Source organism: Gymnoscopelus microlampas, assembly GCF_963454915.1.
Source record: "Gymnoscopelus microlampas genome assembly, chromosome: 3".
Taxonomy (NCBI): Eukaryota; Metazoa; Chordata; class Actinopteri; order Myctophiformes; family Myctophidae; genus Gymnoscopelus; species Gymnoscopelus microlampas.
The window spans coordinates 45,403,754-45,430,617 of NC_139940.1; the positions used below are offsets into that span (position 1 = coordinate 45,403,754).

The 26,864-nt window shown below is 42.8% G+C and overlaps 1 protein-coding gene across 1 annotated transcript in view; it reads left to right on the plus strand.

The window, feature by feature from the left end:
- Nucleotides 1-26,864, plus strand: part of LOC311042760 (glutamate receptor ionotropic, kainate 2) — a gene marked incomplete at both ends in the record, with an annotated part of 238,476 nt that overhangs the window by 175,377 nt on the left and 36,235 nt on the right. Inside the window, 2 exons of the mRNA XM_084053745.1 lie at nucleotides 3,616-3,734; nucleotides 9,042-9,259. Coding sequence (XP_083909871.1) covers nucleotides 3,616-3,734; nucleotides 9,042-9,259 — 337 coding nt within the window. The remainder of the gene's footprint in view (nucleotides 1-3,615; nucleotides 3,735-9,041; nucleotides 9,260-26,864) is intronic.

Genomic DNA, 26,864 nt, shown 5'->3' on the forward strand with positions numbered 1-26,864 from the left:
TGCTTTGGAATCAAATTCCCTGCCTCCTCTCTCTAAGCTAAACACAAATTCCTCTGGAGATAATTGAGGAGCATGAGGCGATGCTTGGTGATGATGACAATATTTATTATCACATGTACCAGGGTGTTCCCTGCTCTCTCTGCGCGTAATAATTATGACTCATGTCATCATTTATCTCTCTCTCTCTGGAAATAGAATGCACTAAACGCTAAAGAAAGAGTGTCCTCCTACCACCAGCATCAAAGTGCAGTGATAAGTGCTCTGTCCTCTCTCTCCCTGAGCAAATTGACTATGGTAATGGCGTGCTCATATTAAAGGCACATTTCCTCTTCATGTGTGAGGCCCGACACGCATTAGAATCCCTATTAGAATCCCATACCGTCTATCACTGCTTGCTTATACAAGTAGAGGCCATCTGGATATGGCAGTGTGGTGGGAAAAGTACTCACGTGTTTTACTTAAGTAAAAGTATCAATACTGCAGTCCGGAATTCAACATTTACTTGAGTAAAAGTACAAAAGTAATGGGCATCAAAATGTATTTAGAGTACTAAAAGTAAAAGTACTTAAATGTTTGAAAATAGCCGATCTACAAGCTCACAACGCGCCGCGATGCGACGCGTTATGAGCTTGTAGATGGGCTATTTTCAAATAGCCTACATATAAAATAGGGCTCGAGTGGTTAATGTATGTTTCATAATATCATTTATATCTGAAAAGTAGCTAGTAACTAAGGTGTTCAAATAATTGTAGTCGAGTAAAAGTACAATATTTGCCTCTGAGATGTTAGTGGAGTAGAAGTAAAAGTATTGAAATACTCAAGTAAAGTACAAATACCTCAACATTGTACTTAAGTACAGTACAAAGTTATGCTATACGACCGTCTCGGAGGTATCGATTTCCCTGAGGCGCGTATAAACCGGACCAAACAGTCAGAGAGTTGATCGGGCTTTTCAGACTGTGCTCCGGCTGGTGCCTTGGAGAGCTGTCGGGGCGATTCCTCCAGAGGGAATGGAGAAGACACAGGGACCATTCCCCACTCTGTTGATTCATCTCCCCTGACATTGGTGTTATCCAAGCGTAGCATCGGTTGAGGTTTTTTTCCGGCAGCAACGGCCCCAGACCCCGTATAAAACGATAAAAGCACTGCCATTGTCTCTGAATCCTCGTGTCGCTCGCTTATCTCCACAGCGCTGACCTTGGTCAAAGTTTTTCCCTCCTCGTGCAGATGACCTGCGATAAAACGTAAAGGGCAGCGTAATTGGATCAAAACGACACAGCCGACAGGCGGCCCGGCGCTGTACCGCGGAAAGCGGCTTAACCTGCGTTGTCGACGGCAAACGGGATTGTTCTTGTATTTCCCCCCTGCGCCGGCCGAGCCCTCTGGCCACCACCCCCCCCCCAGCCCGCCAATGCCTCAAGCCTCCACTCCGGCTTCCGCCCGCCAGGCCCCTTTCGACGACGGGCCACTGGTAATTGGCTTTTCAGTACATGATCAGAGGAAATGCCCCCCCCCCTATAGTACAAGGTTCGGGGGCACACCAGTCACCAGGCGCGTACATCTCTCCAACAAGGTTGCAGTTCAGATGAACTCAATTTCGGCATTGCTAAATTGACAAGCAACGCAAATCTGGGCCAAATTGAGTGAGAGGAAAAGATTGATTTAAGGCCAGGGGATTCTCTTAAAGGCAGGAATCAGCGGGACATTCAGGAGTCCTTGAACGACGGTAGGAAAGTGTCCCCCTGAGTGTTGCGGGACCACAGAAAGGAATGCAATGACCTAACCAGATTATAATGGCAGCGACCATTACTCAATGACAAGGTACAGTTACGACGCTGTCATTTTATCAATACGGCCATATATCTTGATGTACTGTAATATGTAACCGTGGTTGACGTAGTAAATGCGGCCCCCTCGGTCAGGAGGCCAATGGATCAAAGCCTTATTATGCGACAATGTAGCACTTTCATCTGCATTGCCCTCCGCGCGGCGGCTGCTACCGCTAGCCCGCGCTGGGTTTATCATTTTTGACTTTCAGCACAATAAAAAAAAAAAAGCCTACAGTCTACATAATGCATTACAATTTGATTAGTCAAACCATTGCATCAGTTAACCCATTAAGACCGGGAACGCATCTGTGTGTGTTATTTTATGATTTCTTTGGGCTATTCAAAAATAGCAGATATACAAGCTCAAGCTCGAGCTTGTAGATTTTTTGGAAAACTCGTTAACGTATGTGATTTTTTTTTTACTCAAATCTTTGCTTCCTCAGGATTCTACAAATCCTACAAACAAGTCCTCTGAATCCTACCGTTTTTTTTTTTTTTTTAAACGTATGTTTGTATAACTGGTTCTCAAGCTTTTTCATGTCAAGGACCCCCAAATTGTATGTTTTTGGCCGCGGTCTCCCATCTCAAAATATTTTGTAATAAGGACCCCCAGAAGCAAAGATTTGAGTCAAAAACGTTCCCTTTAAAAAACATATATATATATATATATATACTGTATATAACAAATATTTACACACATTTTCACGATTTAAAAAAAAAATAGCAGATCTACAAGCTCATAGCGCGGCACTCGGTGCCGCGCTATGAGCTTGTATATCTGCTATTTTTGAATAACCCAAAGAAATCTTTAAAATGACACAGAGATGCGTTCCCGATCTTAACGGGTTAAACAGCTCGAGTGAGGAGAGAGAGCGAGAGAGAGAGGGCCGATTCCCCTTACTCCAGCACCAGCCAAATCAGGTCAGGATGCTTAATTGTGGACCAATCAACCTTTACTAATGCAATGTCACTTTTACTTAACATGAATAAATGAGAACTCTCTCTTTGCCGAGGAGAAGTAGTGTGTTGCTACGGAGTGAGGGGGAGTGCTGCTGGAGCCGGCGTGGGCCGACGAGACGGGAATGAACCGCTTGATCTGTTGAATATTAATGCTCTCCCAAGATTATATGAGGATTATTAGCTTCTTTTCTACCGCTGACAACAACGTTATTTTCAGACAACATCGATTAAATTACACAGTAGAGAGATTGCCTTTGAAATGAGCCCGGCTGACATAAGGAGGAGGGACTTTTTGGGGGCGTATACGAGTGGAGTTCCCGTTCTCAAAGTGCCGCTCGCTTGGCCATTTGCTTTAAATATTCCATTTCAGAGAGAGAGAGAGAGAGAGAGAGAGAGATTTCGATGAGCGTCATGTTAAATGATTCTCTCGTATCCTTCACAGCGCGTATCCTGTATTTTGACGGCTAGCTTATTCGGCGTGGGGTATCCTATAATTGACAGCTCAATTCATCAACGGCCATCTTACCAAACTCTAATTAACTAATCCAATTAACACCATAACAATCTAAAAAAAAAAATATGTGTACATGCTAGCATAGCGGTGTTCCCTAGCGCTTCCCCTAGCATGATTTGATCAACATATCCGATTTCTGTCAGATGTGACATGACTAATCTCTGTCTTCTCTCCCCCCCTGTCTCCCCAGGACAAGGACACGAGGCAACCACATGTTGGTGTCGTTTGTACTTTGTTCTGCTTCTTTTGATTTCATCGTGCAACTGCAATAAACATGTATATGTGTGTGTTTTCTCTTGTCAATTGTCACAGGTTTAGCCCTTACGAGTGGTATAACCCCCACCCTTGCAACCCTGACTCGGATGTAGTGGAAAACAATTTCACCCTGCTAAATAGTTTCTGGTTCGGAGTTGGAGCTCTCATGCAGCAAGGTAGACGCCTCTGCCTGCCCACCTTTTAGCACACGTCCCACTCTTTTGCTGGGGGTCAACCTTTTTGACTCTTTTAACCCAGGCCTGTGACCATGCATGGGGGCCTCCGTAGCATGTAGCTAGAAGCCGCAGGACCGGTTTAATAGCGGGGGTCCCGGTAGGATTGGGGGCCGGGTGTGTGAGTGTGTGTGCGTGTGTGTGTGCTGATGTGTCTTGGGATGGAAGTGTTGAATGACCTGCTGAATGAAGGAGAGTAGACCCCAAGGTGCTCCTGCATGTTTCCCCCCCCAAACCCTCTTTACTACCAACCCCCTCCTCCTCCTCCTCCTCCTCCTATCCCTCCCGCCCCTTCCTTCTTTAGCTGGAATTATTATACTTTGTTGTTCGACCACGTCACTCGGCACGTTTTTCAGTTGGATATCAGCAGTGGTGGAAAGTAGCTAAGTACAATTTTAAACATATTTACTTCTACTCCACTACATCTCAGAGGCAAATATTGTACTTTTACGCCACTACAATAATTTGAAAACTTTAGTTACTTTTCAGATATAAATTATGATATTATGAAACATACATTAGCCACGTTAGCCCTATTTTATTGATCGGCTATTTGAAAATAGCCGATCTACAAGCTGAAAACGCGTCGCACCGTGCCACATCGTGAGCTTGTAGATCTGCTATTTTCAAACATCCTAGTACTTTTACTATGTCTCTCTCTCTATCTAAGTATATTTTGATGCCAATACTTTTGTACTTTGACTCAAGTGACATTTTGAACACAGGCCTTTTACTGGTAACAGAGTATTTCTACATTGTGGTATTGCTACCTTTTATTTAAGTAAAATATCAGTACTTTCTCCACCACTGGATGTCAGCCACCATGGTCGACGCGGCCACGGCCGTACAACAAAGTATAATGTTGGCTTTATCCTCCTTAATCCTCCCCCCTCGTCCCCTCATCCCCCTCCTGACCTATTCGCAGCGATCTGAGCAGGTAAGTGTATCCACGCCAGAATAACTGTGAGAGAAAACGTTTTTAAAATAGAAATAATGAAAAAAAAAGAAAAAAAATAGAAAAGTGTGAGACTGAGTGAGAATGAAAACCGCAGCAGTGCGCTATCTCTTAGCTTGCCCTCTGTCCGGTTTTGTTTCCTTCTGCCCAAACCAATGCCATGTCTTCTCAACGAGTTGGCGTCTTCTTCAGAAAAACAAAAAAGACCAAAATCAAACAAAGCCCTTCTTGGCAATCATCTGTTGACATGAAATGGAATGATTTCACGTAGATACATGATTGACGTGTCTTGGACTGGACGTGCATGTTAAGATATGAGATATGTTGCATTCTTGAAAACACTATGTCTATGTTTCTTTTTTTTTACTTAAATAATGGGCAATGCAACATATTTGAATCAGATATAGCGATGACTTTGAGGGTGTATTAGAGAGCAGTGTTGCCAGATTCCGTGGGAGACTCAAGCAACCAGGTCTAGGAAAACAAGGCCAAAAGAAGCGAAGTGGGCCACATGAGCACTTTAAACCTATACATCGGCTATTTGAAAATAGCAGATCTACAAGCTCACAGCGCGTCGCTTCGCGACGCGTTGTGAGCTTGTAGATCGGCAATTTTCAAATAAAAATATTGGGAGAAACTTATAATAAGCAGACCTGGCAACACTGATAGAGAGCATGGTTTCCGATGGCCTGAGTTTGCCTTGCATCTGGTTTAGTGGAATGGAGCACAGATACTGTATAGAACTCATTGCTGTTAGCCAAAAAGTATGCAGAGCCCTCGGTTTGACGTAGAAAGGGTTAAGTAGCTGTTAAGGTCTGGTTGGCTGGTTGCATGCTACAATTTACCTATGTCCTGCATGCTTAATGATTGACCCATAAATACATAAATACTGTAGTTAAGTGGTTTCTTCACAGGTTTCCCTTGCCTTGACACTCTAGAGGAATATACATGCGTTGTTCATATTATAAGAAATGTATTGTAAGAAATATGTATGTGCAATTGTTAGAAGAAGGTATAAATGTTTGTTTCCTGAAATCATCCCACAACCTGTAGACGTTGCCTATGTTTCTACAAGACAATTTAAAGGAGTAGTTCACCCCAAAAATTACCTTATTTCCTATCAATTACACACCCCGTGAAGCATTGAATTCATGGAGATTTTTCGTTTTTTATCCCATCCCTGAGCCGATAATTTGATAACCGGCGGAGACTCTTTGTGTCTCCTGTACCGGAGAGACCGCCGGTTATCAAATTATTGGTGTGATTGATTGTTTGGGTGAACTACTCATTTAAAGTACTTTTTCTATCTATCTATCTATCTATCTATCTATCTATCTATCTATCTATCTATCTATCTATCTATCTATCTATCTATCTATCTATCGTAGGGTAGGATTGGCCATCTGAGAGTAGGTTCCGATTGGACAGCTGAGTGTAGGTTCTGATTGGCCCTGCCGAGCGTAGCGTACGATTCGCCAGTCGAGCGTAGGTGGGTTCTGATTGGTCCCCGTTGAGAAGATGTGGCTGTGGCCAGAAGGACCACACATGGGGGTGAGACAGGAGTAACACACTGTGTTGTCTGCGTGGCAGCAGTGCTGGTGTACGTCACTGTAGCGAGGCTCCCCTGCCCTGTGGCTTGCCCTGCCCTGAACCCCAGAAAACTGTGGGATGTGCTGTTAGGTCCTGACGTTACCTTGGGTACATGACAGTCAGCCCCAACCAGGTTCTGTTTGGGCTCCGACCTCGCCCTAAAATGAAATGGGTCGGTACTCTTAGCACTGGGTTCACTTGAGTTGGAAAAACGGGAAAAAAAGGAAGCTCCGAGGCACTGGTAATGTGTTTCAACGTTTCAAAAAAAAAACTAAACACTGCCATTTGATATGCTGGCCACTGTCAGCGATCGCAGACACCTGGCTGAATCCATTCTGATATGGTACTGATGAATGTTGTGTTTGTTTTGTCTTACCTTTTGTGTTGTATCTTGAATTCTTCCTTTGTTGGTGTGGCTTGATGAATGGGCACAGTGGGTAGCTGGCGGCCATTTTGGATGAGTCCGATCAGATGGTTGAGTGGCGTGGTGTGACGTGGTGTGGTGTGGGTGTGTTTGTGGTCTAGGTGTGGTTGTGGTGTGGTATGGTGGTCAGTGTTGCCAGATTCTGTGAGATAAACAAGCAACCAGGTCTAGGAAAACCACATAAGCACTTTAACATATACATCAGCTATTTGAAAATATCAGATCTACAAGCTCACAACACGTCACATAGATCGGCTATTTTCAAATAAAATCTATCAGGGAAATTATAATAAGCAGATCTGGCAACCCTGATGGTGGTGTTGGCTGGTGGGTAATGCACAGTAAATTCCTGAGCTAATTTATCAGCCTGGAAGTTTACCGTGTATAGGGTGATGGCAGCAGGTCTCAATGGCAGGGGGCTATAATAGGGGGAAGGGGCTCCCCTCTCGCTGCCTTTTTCATTTTCTCCTTCTCCTTGATCAGGTTTTCCCCCCAAAAAAACTATCCATGCCAAGGACCTCCAAATAGCCATAGCATCTGGCTGCGGGCCTCCTATTGCAAAATGACTTCAAATAGCCAATCTAGAAGCTCATATTGCAATGCTTTGTGTGCTGGTAGATTAGCACAATAATACTTTTTCTTTTCTTTTCTTTCTTTTCTTTTTTTAGTCCCCGGCAGGCCCCACTTTGAAAACGTGTCCTAGACTAGACAGCTCACTCAGAACTCTGTAAGTGAGAATGTTGTGGGGCTGAGTGAGAGTTCAGATTTGAAGTTCTTCACCTCCCATCGCCCTCCTGGGTGAACGTGCTAGAATCCCATGCCAGCTTCCAACTCCTTAAAGCAGCTTGTATAGAGGAACCGTCCTGAAATAACCCAGTATAACCCAAGCCCACCCCGCTCACTCAAACCTCTCCTCTTATCCATTCCTCCCACTCGTAACATCGGGGCACTTCCGCACTCCAGGAATGCATTAAGTGCCATTCTCAAATCCAAGACGTATAAAAAGGGAGGTCACCCGTTTTCCATCTTGGGAGTGAGAAAGCGTTTGTCAAAACACTGAATGTGAATGTCCTCACTGAGCCATTACATCGTGGATCTGATTAGCGGAGGGAGGTATATATTTTAATTCAAACTAAACTGTGAAATCCGGAGTGTATTTATTCTTTGTCATCTGTGTCACTTTAGATTTCTTTGGCTATTCAAAAATAGCAGATCTAACAAGCTCATAGCACGGCACATAGTGCCCCGCTATGAGCTTGTAGATCTGCTATTTTTGGAGAAAAAAACTATAATTGTGGGTGTCCTTGACATGAAAAACTACTGATATTATATCAACATTAGAGCAAAAAAAACCTGTTAGGATTTAGAAGACATTGAAGCCCCAGAAGCAAAGATGTTCGCTTTAAAAAACATTCAAAAATGTGCACACATTTTCACGATTTCTCAAAAGAAAATAGCAGATCTACAAGCTCGTAGCGTGGCACTCTGTGGCACTGTGAGCTTGTAGATCTGCTATTTTTTTAATAGCCCAAAAATAACGGTTATAGCTAGAAATGTAAAATGACACATATATGCGTTCCCGGATTGAATGGGTTAACTCAAATTAGCACTCATGATTTTATTGTGTGCCATAATGGAGTTGGTTGCTTTTTAATCAAGCCTGGTTTTGACCTGCTGCCCACTCTGTGCAGAGTGTGTGTGTGTGTGTCCAGTCAGTTGGGTGTGTATGTGGGTGTGATTGCGATCCGGTGACGTATGCGCATTGTGCATATGTGTGTGTGTGTGTGTGTGTGTGTGTGTGTGTGTGTGTGTGTGTGTGTGTGTGTGTGTGTGTGTGTGCACACTGTATGTCATCTCTGTCTGAGGGTGGAAACCCCATATGTCCAAGCCTGTGACTTTTCAGGATTCCGATTCAAAAGCAGATCGACAAGCTCGAAACGCGTCGCTTCACGCCACGTTTCGAGCTTGTAGATCTGCTTCTTTTGATGTTCAAACGTGGAGATATGCGGTTTCTGCCCGACAGCAACGATGTGCGTGTGCGTGTGCGTGTGCGTGTGCGTGTGCGTGTGCGTGTGCGTGTGCGTGTGTGTGTGTGCGTGTGTGAGACCCACGCACTGGTCTGAACCGGGCTCTCTGTAGCGCTGCTCCTCTTCCCAGCCCAGCGCCACTATACCAGCCCTCACCCTCCACACCCTCCCCCCTCCATCCCCCACTCCCCCCCCTCCCCCCACCCTCTGCTCCCTCTCTCTCTCTCTCTCTCTCTCTCCAACCCAACCTCCAGGCTCGGAGCTCATGCCCAAAGCGCTGTCCACCCGCATCGTGGGCGGCATCTGGTGGTTCTTCACGCTCATCATCATCTCCTCCTACACGGCCAACCTGGCCGCCTTCCTCACCGTGGAGAGGATGGAGTCGCCCATCGACTCGGCCGACGACCTGGCCAAGCAGACCAAGATCGAGTACGGCGTGGTCGAGGACGGCTCCACCATGACCTTCTTCAAGGTGGGTTACTGGTTACCTAGTTGACTAGGTACTTAGATCAGACAGAACGACGGACAAAGGTTCCTTTGTAGGATAGTAGGAATATTATTATTAGAAGCTGATGGTTTGGGTTGGCCAAAACCATCGCTAAAGCCGATGCTTTATACAATATCCAGAGCACACAGAGAATCTCTGCCTCTTTCTCAGACCTGCGGTCTGAGAAGTGATTTTTTAGTGTTTTTTTTTTCCTGTTCTCTGAAACTGTTGGTCTGTCCGAATAGCTGTTCTCTGAACACCTCGGGGTAAGCACATAGTAAGCATGAACTCCAGTCAACAAATAACTGTGTATATAGTGACACAAGTACAGTATATTGCAAAGAGAACAATGCCATGCCTCAAGGAAACTAGGATACAGAGTAAACATCAAACCTATAGAAATTGAAAAAAGAAGGGATACACTAGCATCTATTGAAAAAAGAAGGGATGCACAGTGTATCCCTTCTTTTTCTTTTTTCAATAGATGCTTGTGTATAATACACTAGCGTCTATTGAAAAAGTGCTAGAAGGTGAGGTGAGTCTTCAGGGGGAGTTTATTCAGCCATTAGGGAGTAGAGTCTAGGTCAGGACGTGCCGAGCGACGGCCAATGTGTTTTAGGGAAAGCCCCTGCAGGTAAGCCGTACCTGAGCCCTAGATACAGAGGTCACTGGGCTAATACAATATCTTACCAATGAAATTACAAAACCTTTCCATGACTAACCTTTTACCAGATTTGAGTCACAGCTGCTGTAATAATGGAAACATATTGGCGCCGCCTCAAACTCTGTTACAGCTTAATTATGTTACGGTAATGTTATGGATACTGTTGAAGATGATCGAACTAAACTAAACTAAAACTATTGGCTCCGACTTGAACAATAGCAAATCTTACAGTATTATATATATTATATCTCATACTGTAAGATCAACCTTGAAATGTATTTGTATTGACATGTAGTACCTAGTCCATAACATTTCCAGCAATTTCATGACTGTCAGGGTTTCCCCCTGATACGAGAATAATACAGCAATCCTGATTCTGCTCCTAATAAATCGTCTTTTTTTCTTGCAAAAATAATAACAAAGAACTGATAAGAAGAGTATTGATAGAATACTGAAAAGCACTCTCTCCGTTAAATGGAGTTTTTATTTTTCCTTTTTGTGTGGCACAGCATCTAACTCCCTCAAAAGTAGATAATGACTATGTGACGTCACCAAACAGAAGCACCTCCGGCCATGAACGCCTGAAGTGCCTGGAGAAGTAGAAATTTAACTGATTTAAGGCCCTTACACACCGGGGAAGTCAATGCAAGCTTCCGAGTGAAAAAGCAAAAAAGCGAAGCGAAAAAGCGTCTTTTATTTATTCGGATCAAGTCAGAATTTTGCGTATATTTGTATAATCGCCGGTGTGTAATGACCTTAAGAGCGTGACAATTGCAGTGAAACAGTTCGCTGCACAGAACCGGTTTGGTGCACAGAACCATCTGGGTCTCTCCATATCGTTGCTGCAATTTTTATGGACGTTTTGAAAGTTTTCGAGAATTTCTGAAGATGCTTTTCCTATGGCCAATTGGAGTATGATCAAGTCGGGCATTAATTTACAAAAAAAACGAAAAGTTAGAATATGGAGACATGAGCTTTCTGCCCGACAGCAACGATATTTAACCTCCTTCACCACACAATCCATGCAGTTCTGGTTATGGGCAGGAACTGTACTCGATCCAAGTTGCAACCCTGTTGTCGTTCCCACTCACTGCAGTTGTGATCTTCATCTGAGGCAGCTTAGTCACCCAGCTCCCGTTCTCCTGAAAAGATCGGCGTGCCCTGTCGGGTGTGTTTGTTTGTTTGTTTGTCTGTTTGTATCTATCCGAGGTGCTCTTGGTGAGGGGGAAAAACTGACAAAACTGATGCCATCATTGGTGGTCTTCGGCTGGTACACTTGTCATCACAGGTCTACCTGAAAGACAATTAAATGTCTGGTATATATATTTTTAATTTTAGACACTGCTGTGTTTCAAGATGTTCCAGATGTCCCTCTAATGGGTAACATCTTCAAAGCAAAGTACACCGTTGTTTTATCCATCAACACTAGACTATATCGAATGAAGCAAAATAAAATGTGACGATAAACATGAGCCATCTGTTTATTTACTAATTGATTATAACATTTGGGGAACGTTACAGCAACGCCAGATTTTTGGAGGATTAACAAGCAACCAAGTCTATGAAAACAACTCCCAAAAGAAGCGACTATAGGCCACGCACACGCACACGCGCGCACACACACACACACACGCACACACGCACACACACACACACACACGCACACGCACAGGCACACACACACAAACACAAAAAGGTAATCTTAGATCTGTGTTCAGAAAGAAAAATAAATATCTTCTGCAGAGGTTTTTATTTTTTGGAGCGCTTAACCCATTAAGACCTGGAACTGTGTCATTTTTAGATTTGAGCTAAAACGCATTATTTTACACTTTAGGCTATTCAAAAATAGCAGATATACAAGCTCATAGCGCGGCACCGAGTGCCGCGCTACGAGCTTGTAGATCTGCTATTTTTGAAAAATCGTGAAAATGTGTGCACATCTTTGAATATATATATTTTTAAAGCGAACCGTTTTCTACTCAAATCTTTGCTTCTGGGGGTCCCTGGAACAAAATATTTTGATGGGGGTCCGTGGCCAAAAACATATAATTTTGACATGAAAAAGATTGAGCACCACTGATATAGAAACATAAGTTTTTCAGAATACTGTTGAGATTTAGGAGACATGTAGAATCGGCTTCAGGTCTCAATCGGTTAAGAGTGCTTGATTTTTGGTTTTGTTTTGTTGCATAACCCAGTGCCATATGGCCAATTATAGCTGAGCCTATCTGCCAGTGAAATTGTGTGTGACCATCAAGCAGTCAGTATTGTGGAGTGCTGTGTGGAGGCTGGTTGTTCTGTAACCCACTCAGACTGTGATCACACAGGGAACCGTGTTAAGCCAAAGATGTTTAACATCTTCCTTCTCCATTATTATCCCACTGGTTCTCAAACGTTTCCGGGTCGAAGGACCCCCGAATGAATATGTGTTTGGTCGCAGACCCCCATCTGAAAATGTGTTGTGCCAGGGACCTCAAGATTTGTGTTGTTAAAATGTTTCAAAAAATATTCAAAATGTTCAAATTCTAAATTTTTCAAAGACTTTTTGAAAATAGCAGATCTACAAAATCTGCTATATTCAAATAGCCAATGTACAGTACAATGAAATGAAAGGGGTTAAACTCATTTTAGTGCTAATACAAACACATTTAGCTGGGATACCCCCTGGGTCCTATATAGAGGGGGTTCCACTGCTCCATGCAGCAGATCTCCAAGCACTCCATACCCTGTTGTTACATGTCTCTCATGTATCTGAGTACTTCTTCCACCACTGCCTGTTTGTCTCTGGGCATCATGTACGCCACGGCAGACGCGGGCCTACGCCAAACGGTTGGCGAGTCTGTTCCCAGACGCACCGCCCGATCTGACAAAAACCGAGATTATTATCTTCACACCTCATTTATAGTACGCTGGGTTTGAGCACAATCGCATGCAACAATCACAGGTGTGACACACACACACACACACACACACACACACACACACACACACACACACACACACTGACACGCGCGCGCGCGCACACACACACACACACACACACACACACACACACACACACACACACACACACACACACACACACACACACACACACACACACACACACACACATTGTTGTGTTTGTGTTGCAAGTGTTGTCTTTTACAGTAATCATTCCCTAACATAAATGACTGAAAACAACAGAAGGTGTGAGAGCTCGCACATGTTACTTGTTAATCATTATTATGTTTGTTTTGACATGAATGTACTTTGCTAGAAAGTGCTTTGCCAATATAGCTGAATAGAAGCAGATGCTACTATTCAGAGCAACTTCCAAATGGTAAGATCAGAGTAAATGACGTGAGCCCTAGTCCGGTAGTTTTCAAACTTTTTCATGTTAAGGACCCCCAAATGAATACATGTATTTGGCCCCCATCTGAAAATAAGTGTTGTTAAAATGTTCCCAAAATATTCCAAATTCTTCAGATTTCTTCAAGAATTCTTGAAAATAGCCGATCTACAAGCTTTACAGTGCATTGCGATGCGACGTGCTCTGAGCTTTGTTGTGTAAAAAGTTGACATTTTGGGGGTTTCACTAAAGGAATGTTCACGGGGTCACTCAAATATTTTGTGGCGTAACGTTTTCGGGAAATAGGAGATCTACAAGCTCAGTACTTGCGTGTCTTGTAGATTGTAGATCTGCAGTTTTTAGAAATAATTTAGAAAAACGTTGTGGCTGAGAGGTTCATCACGAAGCCTTTTTTCCTCTCACTAATGTGGTGAAAACTTTACACGTGCGAATGGGTGCGTGTGCCTCTGTGCGTGCGTGCGTGTGGGTGTGTGTGTGTGAGTGTTAGCATGGAAAGCCTTGAAGCCAACTACGAGATTGATGTTCAGCTAATGAACATGAAATATGAAAATACGTTTCCTGAGGCCATTGACCAAACAGTTATAGTTCACTGTCAAACAAACCCCTCTCTGGCAGAATGTTTTGGTCATAATGTACATCCTGTGCCACGGTGTATGACACAGTCTGTTGTCACAGCCCTTGTACAGTACAGTAGGTCACATGCAATGTCGTCGTTGTCCAAAACTCGTACTTTTCAGGAAATGTGGGGGGGGGGGGGGAATAACCTGCGTTGCAATGTGTCCAATGTAGTTATTATTTAGTCACAAGCTCTTGTTAGCACTTTCCACTGGTTAAATATTTCTACCACTTTAACTTTCAAAATTGTTCAGAAATTCAGCGAAAATAGTGTCACACCACAACGCGTTGAAAGCTGAAACGGCTTGTGTTGTGCGACACTCTGTACAAGTGTCACACTTTTCTGTTACACAAAGTAGGGCATTAATACAAAATACATACAGCAACGATATGCAGGAAACATATTGTGTTATCCTTTTAGCATTATTGTATAACTGTAGGCGACCTCTGTACTTTTTGCAAACTGTTGATAAAGTATGAAATCAATCAATCAATCAATCAGGTTATCCCACGATTTGAACACTTCATAAAAGTGTAAAAGTACAAAAGTATTGGTATCAAAATGTACTTAAAGTACCAAAAGTAAAAGTACTAAAATGTTTGAAAATAGCAGATCTACAAGTAGATCGGCTAAAGTGGTTACTGTATGTTTTATAATGTAATAACTTACGTCTGCAAAGTAGCTAGTAACTAGAGGTTTTCACATAATTGTAGTGGAGTAAAAGCACAATATTTGCCTCTGAGATGTAGTGGAGTAGAAGTAAAAGTACTGAAAACTGGAAATACTCCAGTAAAGTAAAAAAATACCTCAATATTGTACTTAAGTACAGTACTTGAGTAAATGTACTTAGTTACTCTACACCAGTGTCCCTATAGCTCCCAGTGTGCCTATAGCTCCGGGTTAGCCAAAGTTAACCCGGCTCCCCCTGAGTTAGTGTCGCCATGTCCTTGAGCAAGACACTGGAACCCCTAACCGCTCACTATGAGCAGGTTGGTGCCTTGCATGGTTTCCTCCGCCGTGTGTGTGTGTGTGTGTGTGTGTGTGTGTGTGTGTGTGTGTGTGTGTGTGTGTAAATGGTTGAATGTAATACAAAGAGTAAAGCATTGTGGATAACGGCACTATTATATAAATGCACCATTTACCGTTTTAGCATTTTTACAAGTGTCTGGTACGCTAAAAGGGACCCGAGCAAAATGCGGAGCGCGTTTCGTTCGCGGTCCTCTGGGGGGGCGAACGCAGCGTGCAGACGCAATCCCGCCTGGGCTGTGGGATGCTCGCTGTTTTGATGATGGATGACTAGTTTGATCACAACACTGTTGTTCTCCGATTGATTCCATCTCTCCCGGAACGAGAAGAAACGCACAACTCTCCTGCCGTTTGAGTGACTATTGACTCAGGTTTGTTATGTAAAAAAAAAAACACATTTCAAATGCTGTTTAATTAAGTAAACATCAGCGTGGGTTGACGCTCTCTGAAGCAATTGAAAGGCATCTCTCTGTCTCTCTGTCTCTCTTTTTTTCTCTCTCTCCCTCTCTCTCTCTCTCGCTCTCTCTCTCTCTCTCTGTGCTACGGCTCCATCCCCTACGGACTCTCCTTACAATAACACTGAATAATTCAATAAGCACACACACACATTCACGCCACGGTGTCTCTCTTATTACCTAATAAAATCACGTCTTATTAAGGACCACGGCAATGCCATCATTTCACCTTCGCTGCATATAATCCGCCTGTTGCCGGGCATAACGGCGAACGATGTCCCCCCTTTACGTCACAGTGGTTCTAAAAAAACAGGGGTCCGTGGACCCCCAGGGTGTCCTTGAAGGATTTACATAGGATCACATAGTTGAGTTGTTTTTACATCAGTGGTTCTCAAAGTGGGGTCCGGGGACCCCCATGGGCCCTTGAGGGGGTACTAGGGGGTCCCCAGCAAAATGTGGGTAATATAGCAATCACAATAATTTTAACCTTTTATACTTTGGGCTATTCAAAAATAGCAAATCTACAAGCTCAAGCGTGCCGCGCTACGAGCTTGTAGATCTGCTATTTTTTTTTTATCGTGAAAATTTGTACATGTAAAGCGAACATTTGTAACTCAAATCTTTGCTTCTGGGGGTCCCTGAAACAAAATATTTTAGATGGGGGGTCTGCGGCCAAATACATATAATTTTGGGGGTCCTTGGCATGGAAAAGTTTTAGAACCACTGTTTTACATGACCTGAACGATGATTTACATACGTGTGTGTGTGTGTGTGTGTGTGTGTGTGTGTGTGTGTGTGTGTGTGTGTGTGTATGTGTGTGTGTGTGTGTGTGTGTGTGTGTGTGTGTGTGGGGGGGGGGGGGGTTTGATGATTCAGTGAAGTGGGGCAGCCATAGCTGAAAGAGCCTACCTATAGGACGCCAAAGTCCCCAGGTTCGATTCCAGGCCTCAGTGTCGGACGTGTCCCTGAGCAAGACACTTGACCCCTATAGTCTAACGTATAGCCATGACAATACGGCTACAGTCTGGCCACGCGAGACTGCTTGACCCCTAACTGCTCCCACGAGGGCTACGGCTGCTCACTGCTCCTAGAACGGGTCAAAACCGGGAAAGCATGTGTCTTTTTAGATTTCTTTGGCTATTCAAAAATAGCAGATTTACAAGCTCATAGCGGATATTTGTCAAATGTTTTGTTCCAGGGACCCCCAGAAGCAAAGATTTCAGTTACAAATGTTCGCTTTAAATATATCGCTTAGTTTATATATTCAAAGATTTGCACAAATGTTCAAGATTTTTCTAAAATAACAGATCTACAAGCTCATAGCTCATAGCTTGTAGATCTGTTATTGTTGAATAGCCAAAGAAAGCGCAACGAGCGCTACAACCAACGGCTGTTCACTGCTCATATAGGATGGGTAAAATGCAGTGGATCCAGGGGGGACCAAATTATTATTATTTGTATAATGATGAGGAGCATTATGTATATAATATCTCCTCTATGAAGAACTGTGGTAGAGGGGGGAGGCTCATTCTCTCCAGGTGAAAAACAACAGTGCTTCAGGCTTTTTCCTCTTTTTTGTGCCAACAGCCATCAGACTATACAAAGACACAGACTATATCCCCCCTCCCCCTTCCCCCTTCTCACTGAATCATGGACTGTTTGCAGCAAACAAACAAACAAACCAACCTCTGTGTGTGTGTCACCTACAAGCAGTGGTGGAAAAAGTACTCATTTCTAATTCTTTACTGAAGTAAAAGTACCAATGCTGCTTTATAGAACTACTCTGTTACACGCAAATTTCCTTCGGGATTAATAAAGTATCTATCTATCTATCTATCTAAAGTCCAGAATTCAAAATCTACTTGAGTAAAAGTACAAAAGTATTGGCATCAAAATGTACTTAAAGTACCAAAAGTACCAAAATATTTGAAAATGGCCTAGGTATAAAATAGGGCTAAAGTGGTATATGTTTCATAATATCATATCTGAAAAGTAATTAGTAACTAAAGTTTTCAAATAATTGTAGTGGAGTAAAAGTACAATATTTGCCTCTGAGATGTAGTGGAGTAGAAGTAAAAGTAGTATAAATTAGAAACACTCAAGTAAAGTAGATACCTCAAAATTGTACTTAAGTAAATGTACTTAGTTACTTTCCACCACTGCCTACAAGTGATTGACCTTGCTTGGTAGCGATGGACTTAATCTTTTTGTTTTATTTTGTGGAATACCTGCAGGTGTCAATGAATACCTGCACCAAAGTAAAGATAACACGACAATGCGGGGTAGTTGTAACACGTAAGAGCGTAATCAATACAGAGAGACAGAGAGGACGTCATGATAAAGCATTTACAGTATTTAAGTCTCAGGTGTGGCAACAGCAATGTGGAATAAATCAGAATGTGGATTGGAAGCGGCATTCTCTTATTCTCACCATCCATCGTGCACAAACCCAGACATCAACTGATAGACAAGTGTGTGTGAGTGCTATGAAATACAGAGCCCAGCCCAGATGAAACGCTTCTCATTCCTTTTGTGTTGCTTGCCTTTGTTTGTGTGCTTTAGAAGTACTGTACTGTCTATCAGGTATTTGTCGCACGCAAGCACGCACACAGAGAGAGTAAAAGAGCAGATATCTAATTTCAGTGAGTAGGCATGTATTAGTGTGTGTACGCGCGTGTGTGTGTGTGTGTGTGTGTGTGTGTGTGTGTGTGTGTGTGCGCGTGTGTGTGTGTGTGTGTGTGTGTGTGTGTGTGTGTGTGTGTGTGTGTGCGTGTGTGTGTGTGTGTGCGTGTGCGCGCGCGTGTGTGTGTGTGTGTGGGGTGTGAGCATGTGTGTGTGAGAGAGAGAATGTGCACTGTATATATTTGTGTGTGTTGTTTGCGCATGTGAATGTGACTGTGTGCATGCGTACATTTGTATGTGTATGCATGTGCGTGTGTGTGCATGCGAGTAATAAATGTATACGTGTGTGTGTGTGTGTGTGTGTGTTTGCGCGCGTGCGTGAGTGTGCATATCTTTGCCATGGCCATTTCTCTTCCATTGCCTTGACATCACACCCATCAAGAGCTGTTTCCTTTTTTTCCTTCTTTTTTTCCGCTGAGCGAAGCACTGTCATCCTCACCTGAAGCCTTCCTGTCCTTCACCTTTTTTATCAACCCTTTCTTTTTTTTAACAACCCTGGTACTGTCGTCATCGCTTTGAAATAAAAAAAAATCTCATGTGCCCAGATTTCAAGAATCTGATTAAATCTGGCAGCAGCCCTGCCTCCCCCCACTTTAACCCCAACCACCCCCCTCTTATTTCGTTTCTGACGATCCCCCTGCTATACGATAACCCCAAGACCATATCGTGGTTGTCGGGCAGAAAACTCTTATCTCCAGATTTTAACTTTTGGAGTTTTTTCGTAAATTAACGCCCTACTTGATCATACTACAGCGCAGCTTCACACAAAAGCATCAGAGGCAGCAGATCCGCAAGCTCGAAGCGGTGCGTTTTGAGCTTGTAGATCTGCTGCTTTTTCCATTTTTTAAAAGTAAATAATAGTAGTAATAATAGTAATCCTGAAAAGTAACAGTTTTGGAGAAATGAGGTTTCCACCCGACAGAGACCATATTCTTATGCTGCACCCGCACTTTATGTTTTCTCATTCCCTTTCATCCACAAATCTCTGGGTTGCTATATTATTTGTACAGTAAGATTAATAGAGTCCTGAAGGCTTCTGGTACTCAGCAGGGAGTCCTCCAGATGCTAGAGAAGATGTTTTGTTCCTATAGCGTTTCTTCAGACTGGCAGATCGTTTCTTCAGACATGGCAGATCGATAGTTACCTGTGCACTGTAAACATCCTACGCGTTCATTTAGCCATTTGCAGTGTTGGACAGTAGAGCTAGCTAAAGTACATTTAGTTAGAGTAGAGTACTGTACTTAAAGGACGACTTCACCGCTTTTCAACCTATCTTCATATAATTGGTTCTCACTAATACTCATGATAAAATGATACCATTTTTTTCAACTTGGTCTGTGTCTCATAGGAGGGCTGTGGACAGTCCAGAAACCCGTCTACCAGTGACATCATCGTTAGGCATGATTTTTTTTTCCAACAAGATTTCACATTTTTTATTTAGATTTGTATTAACACGAAAACAATGGCTTCTTTTATTGCATTGCAACTTTCCAGGAATAGAAAGCCTGCAGTTTCTATTAGCTTGGATTCCCCATTGATGATGCCACTGGTAGACGGGACTCTGAACTGTCCACAGCCCTCCTCTGAGACACAGACCGAGTAGATTTTTTTTTTACCATTTTATCATGAGTATTAGTGAGGACCTATTATATGAAGATAGGTTGAAAAGCGGTGAAGTCGTCCTTTAAAGGGGATTTTGGACCACGGTTTTCATTACCTTTTCTATGATGTTATGATATCCTAGGATGAATGGTACAGTAGAACAATTTGTTAACTCCATCCCGGGCGTGCCACAGCAAAAGAATAGCTTTTAAAAAAATATATATATATATATATCAAAATATGCTATCTAGCGCAATGCCTATTGGTGCACGTTTTTAGCTTAGACAGACCCGGGATGGAGTTATGAAATTGTTCTACTGCACCATTCATCCTAGGATATCATAACATCATAGCAAAAGGTAAGAAAACAGTGGTCCAACGTTTCCCTTAAGTACATTTTACAATACAGTATTGCAAGCTGATGATGTTAACTTTGTCCATGTCCATTCGTAACTCCGAGAATGTACAAAACTAGAAGTTCGGGCCGCGTAGCGGCCCGAACGTCTAGCGTGACGCGTCGTTCACTTTGCAGTGCCACCTTACAGGCACCTCACAGTGTGAGAGAGAGTTTTGTGCTCTCCTAAATCCACGGCAGGCTTTGAAAGTACCCACTTCAGAAAGAGGTGACGTGCATCACCTCTCCAATGACCAAAACCCACTATGGAAGCCGTCGAACTGGTGCGATCTGACGGCATCCTAGAATTTATAGGTAGGATGTGATGTCATGCGTGATGTCATGCTGTCGTGAGATGTCCATATTCGGGACGACCGTCTCATCGTGATGTCAGATTACGTCACACTGGCGTGATGTCAGATTACGTCACACTGGCCACATACAACGTACGTACATACTGACAACCGACATGGCGCAGGATTCAAATTGTATATATAGATAGATAGATGAACCCGATCAGCCACATGGGTTCCATTTGTACCCTCTCAGCAGAGTCAAAGCGGCATTCCAGAACTCATTTTAACATAATGAAATTTTAGCCAGTCTGTATTGTAATACAATATAAGTGCTGGAAGTAAAGCTAGCTCTATTTTGGCCTCTTTCTGAGGTAATATTTGACAATTTGGCCAACGTTTTGACCATTTCTTGTTGATTACCTTTGACGCAGTAATGGTCTTATAATTTTGTCATTTTAGAGGTATTAAAACGGTCCTTAAATTGCCACTTTAGAGACTCATACTGTATGTTGGTGTATTTACTGACGTTGAGTGAGAAGACGTTGTTGCCCATTAAGCTAAATCAGCTGGGGACCCCAAAGATAATTTGGGGGGTCCCCCCTGGGGGTCTCGACCCACAGGTAGAGAACCACTGGTGTAGATACGATGGATCAGTTGATTCTAGTAGCGTTTTTCCCACTTTCCACTGCGATGACAATCAAGTCTCTCTTGTCGCACATTGAGCTTATTAGCTACAAATGTGTGAGGTGAATCACAGTGCAGGGATTGTTTTTTTTTCCTCTCCTTTCCTTTCATAGCCACTTGTGTTTGGTGTCAGTGATGTATTGTAAACAGTATGTGTCAAATTTGGCGCGAACAAAAGGCTTAAAAAAAGAAAGTTGTTTGTCATGACAGAACTGTGTGTGCTATTTTCCCTCTCCGCTATCTGGATTCCTTTGATTACGGCCCTTTGGAAAATATGCAAAACATTTTGGCAAGCAAGGCATCTTGACAGGCGTAACAAAGGAGAATGTGTTAGTCGGGGGGGGTGGGGGGGCCTGGGGGGGAGGGATGCTTCATCTCTCACTGGCCCACCTGCTCACAGAATCACTCATCTCCCGTGGGATGGCCAGCCAAAAGCCTCTCACACACACACACACACACACACACACACACGCGCGCGTGTGCGTGCATCATAGGCGATTTTTGCCTCTGCCAGTAGGGGGGGCAAAGAATGAACATATGCAACATACATGTTTATCATATTAGAAATTGGCCACCTGCATATATGTCCCTATATGTACACATACGGATGGGTATCGTTAGGATTTTTACGAGTCCGGTTCCGGTTCCGGTTCTGCTTATCGGATCCGGTTCCTATCGGTTCCATATTTCGGTTCCAAAATGGTAAAAAAATAAGAGGTCAAATGTTTATTTAATAGAGATGCACCAAATGGAAAATTCTTGGCCGAAACGAATACCGAATACAGGAAACACTTGGCCGAAAACCGAATAGCCGGAAATTATTAATTTAAAAAAAATATATATACATTTTTTTTAAAGTTTTTTTGTACCATTGCTGCCATGGCTGTGCCTCTGTTGTAGAGCTACATGATGGCAAAACTATCATAACTATAATGGGTCCATATTGAGATCAGTTATTTAAAACATTTATTTATTGTGTAGAATTATTGATTTACTATTATATAGTAATAAAATACAATATGCCTCAAAACATTACCCTGCCATATTCAAGAAATTAAAACAAATATTGAATAGCCTAGCAAAAGGCATTATAATGTCTGCATTTGCATTATTGCACACACAGCCAAAATGCATTATTAATATTAGGTCTGCCATTCCTTCCTTTTGAAGAAGTCAGTTTCATTTTTGAAAGACACACACACACACACACACACACACACACACACACACACACACACACACACACACACACACACACACACACACACACACACACACACAATCAAACAGAAGCGTTCACAGCTGGTGTTAAGTATTTAGCCCTGCGCGAGTTCTTAACTAGCGCTGGTTTTTCAACTAACGTTACACCCTCTGACATGTGGATTCTAGTTTGCAAGTTGACAACAGCAAATCTTGGTTACAAAGTTTGCAGGGCAGGCTATTCCTTTCCTTACTAGTCCATGGGCCAGACGAGAAGTCAGGGACACGTAAGGTGGCAAAATCTCTTTGGCACCATTTTGTTTGTAGGGTCCATATAAGTACTTTGAAACATGATAACCTTTTCAAATGAGTAGCTTTAATACTTTTTTAGGACATTCATGTTTTTGCCATTATCTCCCCACATTATCTGCACAGTAGTTCTGTACTTGGCCAATAGAACCGTTCGCAATTTGGTGTTAGGAGAATTTCTCACTTGAACTGAGTCAATGGGTACCTAGACATGAAAAATCACAGAGGTTCTCATCCGCCATAGTGCCACGAATGGCGCAATGGCCAAATAAAAAATGGCCGCCATCGCCTATGATGAAAATCCAACTTTTTTTGTTTCTGAGTGTATATACACATGCAATACCTCCATGTTGACTAATTGTGGGGTGGGGAATTCATTTCTGTTATGACCACTTTGGGTGATGTTGACCTTGAAAGGTCATGGTCAAGGTCATCTTGCTATTTCGAAGACCTTGGCCATAACTTGGCCATTGTTAGGACTAAAAACAGGTGTAATAAGACTAATTAAACTAATTCTGGCATTTATAATTCCTTTCTGATATTGTTTTGACCATTAAGGAGCATCTTGTCATTGAAATATGTAAGTCAATGCAATTTTTCAATAACTCAATAACTTTCATTGTATTTTTTTTTCAATAATGATTTGTTTTATTTCTAACAAAAGAAATACAAATAAAATCGTAACTCAAAATCAAATAACAATTCCTCTCAAAGTGCACCATATGTGTGCATGCTGGTTAGTGTGATGGACTTTTACAGGATGGATTTTAAATGTTTCCATGGCAGAATATGATGCATGGAACTCTAGCAGCACGGCACCAACATCGGCGAGTGTCACACTTGCCTGAATACTTGCATGCTGTGAGCAGACTTGGTGGTAAGGCCTTCAGACACTTAGATGGCAGGAGTGTACCAAAGTGCTCCTCCCATCCATGTTCCATTGGTGCTAGTCTTGCCTGAGGTTCCTTGGCTGTCGCAACAGGTCGCAAGCCCTATGCACCAGAAAGACACCTTGGATGTGGCCTCTGATCACACTACTTGTGGGAGGGAGAGCATCCATTCCAGCACTGGCACAGGTATAGTTTTCTACCCTGAGGTCATCAAATGTCTTGCTGTTGTACTTGAACTGGACCCTGCCCAGACACGCACCAAGTACTTCTCTGTCAACGCTGTGTCTTGTTCAGTCAAGGTGTCTGCCTCTCCAAAGATTGTCAGATATTGCACTGAGTCAAAAGTCATAGCTGCATGTTTGGTCCCCACCTTACTCATGCAGTCATCTCCAGTCAGGATATGTGCCTTGATCACTGTCTTGGCTAGTGGTGCTCCAAGATGAGAGACTGCTTGATGCAGTGGGAGAATGCTTCTCACCAGTGCCATACTGCTGCCAGATCTCCTTCCTCCTCAGTGCTTGGAAGTAAGTATATGGGGTGTAGTATAGCAGTAATGTGAAGGTGTGTGTGTCATTGGAGACTATGACAACTCTCTTACACTGTTTCACATGAACAGCCCACTCCACATGCACCACCATGGGGCGGCAGTGGCTCAGGGGTAGAGTGGCCGGGTAGAGTGAACTGGAAACCGCAAGGTTCCTAGTTCGATCCCGGGCTCCCCCAGAGTTAGTGTCGAAGTGTCCTTGAGCAAGACATTGAACCCCTAATTTCTCTGAGCAGTTTGGTGCCTTGCATGGTTTCCTCCGCCATCGGTGTGTGAATGGGAGAATGTAACGTACAATCTATGTAAAGCGCTTTGGATAAAAACGCTATATAAATGCACCATTTAGCATTTACCACCAGCCTGTCAGCCTCAGCACCAATGGCTGTCCTGGAACTTATGGCCTGCAAGTGTGTACGGACCTGCAAGCTTCCAGACTGTTCCTGCCTTGCCAACAAATTAAAGTGCACAGAAATGTGCAAGCTACACACCTGCAGCAATCAGAAGGAAGAGGAGGAAGATGAAGTGGAACTGATTGATTATGATGATGATAATGATGACGATGACGAATACTGAAGAATTGATATTGGTATGACAGTTATGATGATGATGATGATGATGATGATCATTGATTAAAGTACCTCTCAAGCCTACTCCATAAACGGACTCTGTCACGGACCCTGTGGTCCACAGACTTGGACCTCCTCTCTGTCCCTAAGGCAAACAAGTGAACCATGTTCTGAACCTTGTTCTGAAGGCTCTGTCGGGGACAGAGCCTTCAGTGTGGCAGCCCCCACCCTGTGCAACTCTCTCCCAATAGGGATTGGTCATGCTCCTGCTCCATGCTCATGCAACACTGGACTCTTAAGGCTGTGTGTCTTGAAAAGACACCTATTCTCTCAGGCTTATGGCATATAGTTGTTTGTTGTTTTGTTAGTTTGGCTGTTGGTTGTTCATTGTTTTTGAAAGGCGCCATATACATTCAAGCTACTATTATTATTATTATTTTAAAGTGAATGAAAGTTCATGTTCAAGTGAATGAAAATTATCCCCCCCCCCCCCTCTGTATCACATATTATGTTCAAAACAAGTGGCACGCTTTCTTCATTATTTGAATATATGGTTGGTGTCTTTGAAGACTGATAACTGTGACTAATCTACCACTTGGGAAAGGCTATCATGATCAAATATCATCTAGGGATATAGACCTATTCAAAATACAAAACTAGATTTTGCAAATGTTGCACTTGAGTGACCCCGATTAGTGAAAATGCTGTTCACATCGTATCACAACGTGAAGTGTTGTGAGCTTGTAGACATGCCATTTGCTGAATGTTTGCCCCAGAATAGGCATGCTAGGGTTCATGTGGTTAAATAAGTGAATGTAAGAGATTGAATAATGTTTTTTTCCCTCTGTATGACATGTTCTATTCAAAAAAGGTTAGGCGATTTTTTCATTCTTTGGATCTATGGTTGGTGTCATTGAAGGCTGATAACTAGGACTAAGCTACTACTTGGGAAGGGTTATCATGTTGAAATATTATCTAGGGATATAGACCTTTTCAAAATACCAAACTAGAATTTGCCACCTTGAGTGTCCCTGATTAGTGAAAATTCTGACCTGGGCCCATGGACTATACTACTTCAGATGGTGGTGGTGAGTGAGTGAGGGGAGGGGGGGCGATGCGGGGAGGAATGAGGCTGGGCTGAGTGCGCCCGTAGAGAAGCAGCAGTGTCTACTCTTCCATTGGGAGAGACGCTACTGATCTATACTTCTCCATACATAGGTGTTTTACCGGATTTGTGATATTTGCTCAGATTGTGCTGTTTGTGTAGGACTTCTAACGCCTTTGTTTGAACGGCTTTTAGCGCATCTAGGAACCGATATGCAGAACCGAAATTACATATTTTGTTTGGGTACCCGGTACCGACAATTTCTTTGTCGGTTCCGTACCGGAACCGTATTTCGGTACCCAGCCCTACACATACATGTATATCCATACGTGTGGCATACATGTGGACATATATGTCCACATAAGCTATATATGAGACACGTATTTCCTATACATCCACATATATGCACATATATTAACCTGAATATGGCATATATGCAGCATATATTCTGCATTACTTTCTATATATTGCCAAAAGAAAATTAATAATACTAATAAATAATCCCCCCCCCCCCCCCCCACACACACACACACACACACACACACACACACACACATACATAAGAACGATAACAATAATACATGTGTTAAAGGAGTAGTTCACCCCAAAAAATCTTATTTTCTAGCAATTACACCACATGACGCTTTTAATTCGTGGATTTTTTTTTTTGGTCGCATTCCTGAGCCAATAATTTGATGACCAGAGGAGTCTCCGGTAGGAGAGTCAATTGAGTCTCCTACTGACCAGCCATCCGGTCATCCAATTATTGGCGCAGGAATGCGACAAAAAAACAAAAAAATCTCCATGAATTCAAGGCTTAATGTGGTGTGTAATTGATAGAAAATATGTTTTTTTGGGGGGTGAACTACTCCTTTAATAGATATAGTAAAATATAATTGTACACATGCACACAGAGTAAAAGAGCATGTAAGCACCCTGATATGGACAAACAAATCCAAATAGCCTACACAAATACCTACAGTATACACATATACACACGTGCGTATATGTGCATGCAGCATGAATGACATGCATACAGATTATAGATACTAAAGAACATAATGGTAAGCAATATCCATAGAAGATGAACGGCAGAGACGTACTTTGTTGTCGTTGTTTCAAGGTTGTACACACGGTACATAGAACCCTCTTCTTTCAGTCGTTCAGTCTCAACAATTGATGCGGGTTTCATCATGTAAAAAAAA